This window comes from Hemiscyllium ocellatum, chromosome 7, assembly GCF_020745735.1.
Source record: "Hemiscyllium ocellatum isolate sHemOce1 chromosome 7, sHemOce1.pat.X.cur, whole genome shotgun sequence".
In the NCBI taxonomy this organism is placed as follows: domain Eukaryota; kingdom Metazoa; phylum Chordata; class Chondrichthyes; order Orectolobiformes; family Hemiscylliidae; genus Hemiscyllium; species Hemiscyllium ocellatum.
This window is the reverse complement of record NC_083407.1, coordinates 93954520-93963374: the sequence shown is the minus strand read 5'-3', so window position 1 is coordinate 93963374 and position 8855 is coordinate 93954520. Positions and strand designations below refer to the sequence as shown.

Below are 8855 nucleotides of genomic sequence, written 5' to 3'. Positions count from 1 at the left end.
CATACTAAATTCCTTCTTCACTATCCTATCTGTAACTCCACTTTCAAGGAATTATGAACCTGCACTCCAAGGTCTCTTTGTTCAGCAACACTCTCTAGGACCTTACCATTAAGTGTATAAGTCCTGCTCTGATTTGTTTTTCCAAAATGCAGCACCTCACATTTATCTAAATTAAACTCCATCTGCCACTCCTCAGCCCGTTGGACCATCTGATCAAGATCCCATTGTACTCTGCGATAATCTTTTTCACTGTCCACTATATCTCCAATTTTGGTGTCATCTGCAAACTCACTACCTCCTATGTTCACATCCAAATCATTTATGTAAATGATAAAAAGCAGTGGACCCAGCATTGATCCTTGTGGCACTCCACTGGTCACAAGTCACCAGTCTGAAAAGAAACCTTCCACCACCACACTCTGTCTTCTACCTTTGAGCCAGTTCTGTATCCAAATGGCTAGCTCTCCCTGTATTCCATGAGATCTAACCTTGCTAACCAGTCTCCCAATGGGGAACCTTGTCAAACGCCTTACTGAAGTCCATATAGATCACATCTACCACTCTGCCTTCATCAATTCTCTTTGTTACTTGTTCAAAAAACTCAATCAAGTTTGTGAGACATGATTTCCCATGTACAACACCATGCTGACTATCCCTAATCAGTCCTTGCCTTTCCAAATACATGTACATCCTGTCGCTCAAGATTCCCTCCAGCAACTTGCCTACTACTGACATCAAGCTCACCAGTCTATAGTTCCCTGGCATTTCCTTACCAAGTTTCTTAAAGCGTGGTACCATGTTAGCCAACCTCCAGTCTTCTGACACTTCACCTGTGACTATCGATGATACAAATATCTCAGCAAAGGGCCCAGCAATCGCTTTCCTAGCTTGCCAAAGAGTTCTAGGGTAGACCTGATCAGGTCTTGGGGATTTATCCACTTTTATGCATTTCAAGGCATCCAGCACCTCTTCCTCAGTAATATGGAAATTTTTCAAGATGTCACCATCTATTTCCCTGCACTCAATATCTTCCATGTCCTTCTCCAAAGTAAACACTGATGCAAAATACTTGTTTATTATCTCCCCCATTTCCTGTGGCTCCACACTATCTTTCAGGGGCTCTATTCTCTCTCTAGTTACCCTTTTGTCTTTAACGTATTTGTGAAAACCCTTTGGATTATCCTTAATCCTATTTGCCAAAGCTATCTCATGTCCTCTTTTTGCCCTCCTGATCTCCCTCTTAAGTATACTCCTACTGTCTTTATACTCTTACAAGGATTCACTTGATCTATCCTGACTGTACCTGACATATGCTTCCTTCCATTTCTTAACTGAATCATCAATTTCTCTAGTCATCCAGCATTCCCTACACCTACCAGCCTTTCTTTTCACCCTAATAGGAATATGCTGTCTCTGGATTCTCGTTACCTCATTTTCTCGTCAGCCCTTTACCTGCGAACATCTGCCCCCAATCAGCTTTTGAAAGTTCTTGCCTAATACCACCAAACTGAGCCCTTCTCCAATTTAGAACTTCAACTTTTAGATCCGGTCCATCATTTTCCATCACTATTTTAAAACGAATAGAATTATGGTCACATCATGCCACACAAAGTGCATTAGGGTGCTAGAAGAGAACAAAGAATAGATGTTACAGCTGCAGAGAAGGTGCACAAAGAGTGAGATCAACATTAAATTTAACATTTGAGCTGTCCATTCAGAAGTCTAATTACAGCAAGGAAGAAGCTGTTCATGAATCTGTTGCTTTGTGTGTTTAAGTTTCTGGTCTTACTGTGTTACTGAATTGCTGAAGGAAACTGGACAACACCTGCCAGTGAATCTGTAAACCAACTACTCACATTCAGAGGCCATGCTATTGGAAATATCCAACTGTACATGTCAATTCTTCTGCTCCTTGTATGCTGCCTGACCTGCTGTGCTTTTCCAGCACCACACTCTCGACCGGGATTAAATGTCAGCCAAGCTGTTGGAATTGATGGCCTACAGTGTTTTGAAAAAAAGCTGTCAACAGATAAAATGGGCCATTTGGCTTTTAACCTTCCAGAATTCCTTTGATTCCAGGGTGATTCCTGTGGATTGGGAAGTAGAAAATATGACCCTACTACAATGACAACAACAACATATATGTACATGGTGCCTTTAATGTAACAAAATGATCCAAGGCACTTCAGAGGGATGTTTCAAGGACTGTTTAAAAGGAAGAAGAGAGGTAGTGATTTTGCGAGGTACTTGGATGGAATTCCAGAGTTTAAGGCCTGAGTACAGGACCAATTAAATCAGGTCGCTAAGAGGCCAGAATTAGATATCTTAGAAGGTTGTGGGGCTGGAGAAGATTACAGAGATAGAGAATAGAGAGGCATACAAGGATTTGCAAAGAAGGCTGTTCAGTGGTAATGAGTGGAAGGGACTCAGTGCAATTAAGGACACAAGGAAAGGAAGGACAAAGAAATTAGAGAACTATGGGCTAATCATCTTAATTCCCAAATTTCTTTACAAGAATTACTCATGGTGTTGTCCGAGGCCCAATTATATTCAGCTGCTTCATCAGTGTCCTTCTCTTAATCAAAAAGTTTAAAGTGGGCATGAGACAATTGAACAGAGTCAGTATGGATTTATGAAAGGGAAGTTATGTTTGATAAATTTTTGATAAGTACCAATGTAATTGTTACTCACAATGCCAGGGACTTGGATTTTATTCCAGCCTCAGGCAACTGTCTGTGTGGAGCTTGCACGTTCTCCCAGCGTCTGCTTGGGTTTCCAATGGGTTCCTCTCACAGTCTAAAGATGTGCAGGTAAGGTGGCTTGGCCATGCTAAATTGTCATGTAATGTCCGGGGTTGCACAGTCGAGTGGACTAGCCATGGGAAATAAGGGTTGATGGGGACAAAGTGGAGATGGTGTGGGTGAATTCTCTTGGAGGATCAGTGCATCCATTGCAATGTTTCAGTGTCTTTTAAACAAATTACTATCTATATTGCTGTCAATTCAGTATAGGAGTTGTCATGGACTGATGACAAGAGCTATCTTAGCTGAAGTAACAATTGTTACAAGATAGCTGATTGTACAATAAGAAATAAGGTAGACATTAAAAAACATCTATTGTTAGCAGTTTGTGTTCCATTAACAAATAATAAAAAAAATTCTCCATAATGTTCTCAATGCTGAGTGAGATCATACATTAAGACAATGTAAATACTACTGTCATTATGGGAACACCCTCCCTGCGTCCTTTAAACACAGAAAATTTGAAAACACCCAGTTTTACCAGCTAAAAGAAAGTGTCTCATTTTTTCCATTGCCTTTCAATTTCCAATATTGGACATGGATCGCATGTAGGAATCACAATCCCCAGTCTTGAAATTGTGATCTGTTTCATATCCACATTGTGCTAATAATTCTAGACGCATTGGTTTCCCTTACTCCCCAACACTATGTTGTAATCTGGGCTGACGAATGGAGCATGGCTGCGCAAGGGGGATAAGTGCAACCCATGGGCCTGGTCCAGCAACAATGGTGTGCATAAAATACAGATCAGCATAGAGTTCTGGTTTCCCCATAGCTGGACAAAGTCCAAAAGCCAGAAAAAAAATGTTCAGAATCTCAAACTTAAATGTACTCATGGGCTTGGTATTAGGAAATACAGTCTGCCATAAGTGCAGGGAATAGGCAACTGAAATGGTTCCCTCATTTGGTGTCACACTTCAGCTGTAGGTCCAATTCGAAGCTCTCACACAATCTGACAGCAAGCTTACACTGGGAAAAACAGGAAGGCGTGTTTCATAAACCATAATTTCTCAGCAGACAGACACATATTTTAATCAAGTTAAATATCCAATGTGTTTAAGTAAAATGTGACTGGAACTAAAGTTTAACACAGTTTGCTATTTATTTTAAACATGACCAAGGAAAATTTGGTCATGTTGTTTCTCTCCCTTGGATGGAAGCCAGAAATCAGCAACGTATATAAAACTGGACAAAGACCTTTCAGTTGACTTGCAAAGCCAAGCATCTTGAAAGCAACTGCTCACCCACCAATATCAATGCTGCTGATATCACACAATGTAATGACTACAATATCCTGTCATCTACTCTTCTCATCATCTCTTCATCTCTTCTCTGATTTTTTTGTTAGATTAATTCCTTATTTCCAATGTGCATATGTATGGCATTTTTTTATTGCACTTACCATCTAATAATCTCACTTTTTTGTTAAATTGGCTCCTTTTAAAACATAACTCCAATTGATCTAAAAAAAAAGGTATCCAAAGGAGGGAGATCCTTTCTAAACTAACCTTCTTGCAACAGTCCGAGGGGCAGGTGAATAAAAAAAGGTTTATCCTGCCTCACCTAAGAACTGTTTGGGGCATCACCTCTGGAAATATAATGGGGAACCATACACTGATTTATGTAAAATGAAGCGAATATTTCTTATCATGGCATGAATGAATATAAAAATGAAATTTATATTCATGTATGCATTATGTACAGAATAATTATTATCTGAGTAGTTTAATGCTGAATTTGAATGGAAAAGAAACAATGATTCATATACGGACAGCAATAGTCAACATGTCACAACACAAAGGTAAAAGACATTCCAGGGCTGAGATGCTTATTGGAATATAACCAAGGGGTTTGTATAAATGGTCAGGAACAAATCTTGGAGCTAAGCAAAGATCTGTCTTTCTCCTCAGGAACTACCAGGGTCAAATTCACAAGGTGTCAGGTCTGTAGCTATTTGCTTTCATCAGATCTTCAGCTGTTTCTCCTTCTACGGATGCTGCCAGACCCATGGAATATTTCCTGCATTTTCTGCTCTTACTTAACTTGTAAGTTGTTCGTCAGAGTGCTTTGTAACACAGACAAAGATGCTTACTCAATGTGGAAGTATGTGCAGGGCAGAGAGTAGGCGTATATAAATCTTCCAAATAATTGGTACAGGTTCAATGGACTGAACCTTCTTCTGCGCTGTACCACTCTATGATGGTGAAAGGAAGACTGGAAGTCATGATCAAGAAAGTTGAAACTGTTGAATAATAGATTGGACACAGTACTCCAAAATGGTTTTGGAAATAGTTAAGATTAGATAACTTACAGTGTGGAAACAGGCCCTTCGGCCCAACAAGTCCACACCGACCCGCCGAAGCGCAACCTACCCATACCCCTACATTTACCCCTTACCTAACACTACGGGCAATTTAGCATGGCCAATTCACCTGACCTGCACATCTTTGGATTGTGGGAGGAAACCGGAGCACCCGGAGGAAACCCACACAGACACGGGGAGAATGTGCAAACTCCACACAGTCGCCTGAGTCGGGAATTGAACCCGGGTCTCAGGCACTGTGAGGCAGCAGTGCCGCCACCGTGCCGCCCACATATGTATGATGGCTGAAAGAATGTAGTAATCCCAGGGGGAAAATGGAGCATGACAATGCTTCAAAAGGTGACAGCTCTAGAATGGAACCTGGAAGGGACTGAAAAATGAAGCCATGAATTTTACAAAATACATTTCACTCAGGCCTATCACAACGTCATAATACAGTGAGGCTGCTACCAGCAATGAAGGTAGAAGGCTGGAGACTGGAATAACACAGCAAGCCAGGTAGCATCAGGAGGTGGAGCAGTTGATGTTTCTGGTGTAACCCTCCTTCAGGACCAGCAGTGAAAGGGCACTTGCTGTTGATTGCTTTCTGAGAAGTGTTCAAAAGCTTTTACATTCAAAGAGTTTATTTGAAGTTCAGGGACTTTGGTAGAGGTGAATGTGGTGAGGTTTTAGTGGACAGTAAGATCTGACCAAGAGTTGTGAGGTCAATAACCTGTTCACCTGCTTCTTGATGTTGGGGAGGGAGGAATGTAGATTTGGAAGAGGAACAAAGTCCCACTTATCAAATTATATCACTGGGATAGTCCCAGTGAAGCATCCTGCTTTCGGCTCATAAACACAAATCTTAAAACACAGCATTGCCTTGGTGACAATCTTCTGTTGGCATTTGCTTTAGTCCAATGACCTCTCTCTCTTGAAGGGTTTAGCAAGGAAAACAGAAGAGGTTTACCAAATATTTACTTTTAAAAAACTAAACAAATGACTCGTCGCTTCCAAGTCGGGTTGCAAACAGATTGCTGAGTGATCCAATGTGTACTTGTATGTTTCTTTTTCAGGACTTTGGCGGGGGGGGGGGGGGGGATGGTTTCGTCTGACGAGTGAACTCTTGCCCTGACGGACAGTGCGAACTGCAGGGAGGTACGAGCGCCGGGAACTCTGTATAGTACAGAAAGGGGTGGCGCTAAAGTCGACTCTGGATTTTGTGTAGGCGGAAGCTACAGTGACCTGACAAGGGTTGTGGGGGTGGAGGGATGCTACTGCGGTTCTGTGTCATTACTGTCTGTGTCTGAGAGAGAGAAGGAGTAGGGAAGAGAGAGAGAGAAGGATCTCTGCGTTTTACAACCTCAGTGAGAACAGGGATACCTCAATGAACCTTTGCAACTCCCCTGTCACAATTTAAACCGGGACACGCAGAGAAAGACGCAGTAACTTCATTGCTCGGATTGTGTTTTGTTTTAAATTTGATTTTTGTTGGTTATTTATTTTTGAAGGGGGCTCGGGGGGTGGAAGGGACGTGTGCGCGCCCGAGATGAGAGTGAGAAGCTGCCAAACTGCAGATGCGGTGGTGTCGAAGTGTGCCGTGCACTGAGAGGCTGCTGTTCGAGTATTTGTGGGGGACGGATCGATACCCACTGAAGGACTAAGTGCCATCCTTTGGAGCACACGCGCACATACATCAAGGAGGGGGGGGGGGGGGTCGGGGAGGAAAGAAACAAGCCCCCGCTGCACAAAGCCCCGAGACATGGGCAACAGTTTCTCCAACGTGTCGGCGTTTCAGTCCCTGCACATTGTCATGTTGGGGCTGGACTCGGCGGGCAAGACCACCGTCCTGTACCGGCTCAAGTTCAACGAGTTCGTCAACACGGTGCCCACCATCGGCTTCAACACCGAGAAGATCAGGCTCGGCAACGGCACCACCAAGGGCATCAGCTGCCACTTCTGGGACGTGGGCGGTCAGGAGAAGCTGAGGCCGCTCTGGAAGTCGTACAGCCGCTGCACCGACGGCATCATCTACGTGGTGGACTCGGTGGACGTGGACCGCCTGGAGGAAGCCAAGACCGAGCTGCACAAGATCACCAGGATCTCGGAGAACCAGGGCACCCCGCTGCTGGTCATCGCCAACAAGCAGGACCTGCCCAAGTCCCTGCCGGTGGGCGACATCGAGAGGCAGCTGGCGCTGCAGGAGCTCTGCCCCTCCACCCCTTGGCATGTGCAGCCCGCCTGTGCCATCATTGGAGAAGGGCTGCCGGAGGGCATGGACAAACTGTACGAGATGATTGTGAAACGGAGGAAAGCCCTGAGGCAGAAGAAGAAACGCTGAGCGCACACGGAGGCAAATATTTTGGGGGAAAGAAAGTGACTTTGTGATTGAGAGCTCCAAAGGTACTGTATTAAACGTGCAGATCGATCTATATATATATATATATAGATTATATATTTATTTAACATAAATAATAAGACAACCGTCAGATGGCATGATTAGACTGTTGCAAGAGTGCAGAGAACCAGAATCGAAACCTGTTTCATTGCACCATTCCCCGGACACTAGATGTTGGTGCTGAGCACACTGCACTGGGGAGGGGAATGCCAGCACTTGAGGGTTTTTTGCTTCACAAAGAAGGGAAAAAAAACCCCAAAAAAACTGTGAATGCACTGAGGGTTTTTTTTCTCTCTCTCTATCTCTGTGTGTGTGCTTGCTTTCCCCTCCTGGCCAGCCACTTAAGGACCCGTGCCGCCGCCACACTTCACTCTGGGAAGATGAAGAGATTTTGCCCTGGTCACTTTAAGACTGCTGTCGAGCGTGGGACGTTTTCGAATAGATTTTTGTACAAAAAAAATACGAAAGACAATCCCTTCCAGTATTTGATGTTTTCCCAGAAAATGGATCCACCGTCCAAATCGCTGCGTTTTATTTTCTTTCACTCACCGTCCCCCCCCCCCTCCCCCCTCCCCAACTTGGCTTCGACTGTTGGAAAGACGACGTGTTCTGAGGAAAAGAATTGAGATTCTGCTCTTGATCGGTTTCGTGAAACCTGTTGTAAAAGCCGCCTCTGAGCTATCTGGGCCACTTGAGAGAATCAGTGGGCCGGACAAAGGTCGGCTAATGTGCAGAATGGAGGCCCTTATCTTTTGCAGCTCCTCTTCGGCTATACCTTCTTAAGTTTAACATTTTTTAATCGATTATTAAACTGACTTAGGTAAGGCTGGCCCTCACCTTTATTTCATTATGTACTCTATGTATTTATCTGCATTTGGTACTTTAAAAATGTCTTTTACCAATACAGTTGGCGGTAAGGATGAATTATGATCTTGGGATAATAAAACAAACCCTTGTGATAAAAGAATCATGTGGTGTTTTCTGTCCTTGCCCGAGGTCAACTCTTCTCTTGTTATTTTTATCTTCACTGGCGTGCCCTCTTTTCCATTTCTCTTCCTCCCCTCTGTCCTTGTTATATACCATTTTACCTTAAATTGGCAATGTTTCACCTCGACTTGTAAGACTTTACTGGTTAAGAATTTGTAAAAAAAAATGCAATTAAGATTACAATTGCACCAGCACAGAGCCCCGGTATTCTCAGGAAACAACGCACTTGTGCTGCATTCACATCAGTAGATGGAATAACATTTGCAAATATTAGATCAACACAGTTAGAACACAACACACTTATTTTAGGATTGTCCTGAGGCATTCAATATGGCAGCTGGAGTGAAATTTTGTTCTAAGTCTAATT

General features: G+C 43.3%; 1 protein-coding gene across 1 annotated transcript; it reads left to right on the top strand.

Moving 5' to 3' along the window:
- Positions 1-6360: 6360 nt before the first annotated feature.
- On the top strand, positions 6361-8432 carry arl4cb (ADP-ribosylation factor-like 4Cb). Its single transcript, XM_060827511.1, has one exon. The coding sequence runs from the start codon at positions 6866-6868 to the stop codon at positions 7442-7444; it is 579 nt and encodes a 192-aa protein (XP_060683494.1). The 5' UTR covers positions 6361-6865; the 3' UTR covers positions 7445-8432.
- Positions 8433-8855: the final 423 nt, after the last annotated feature.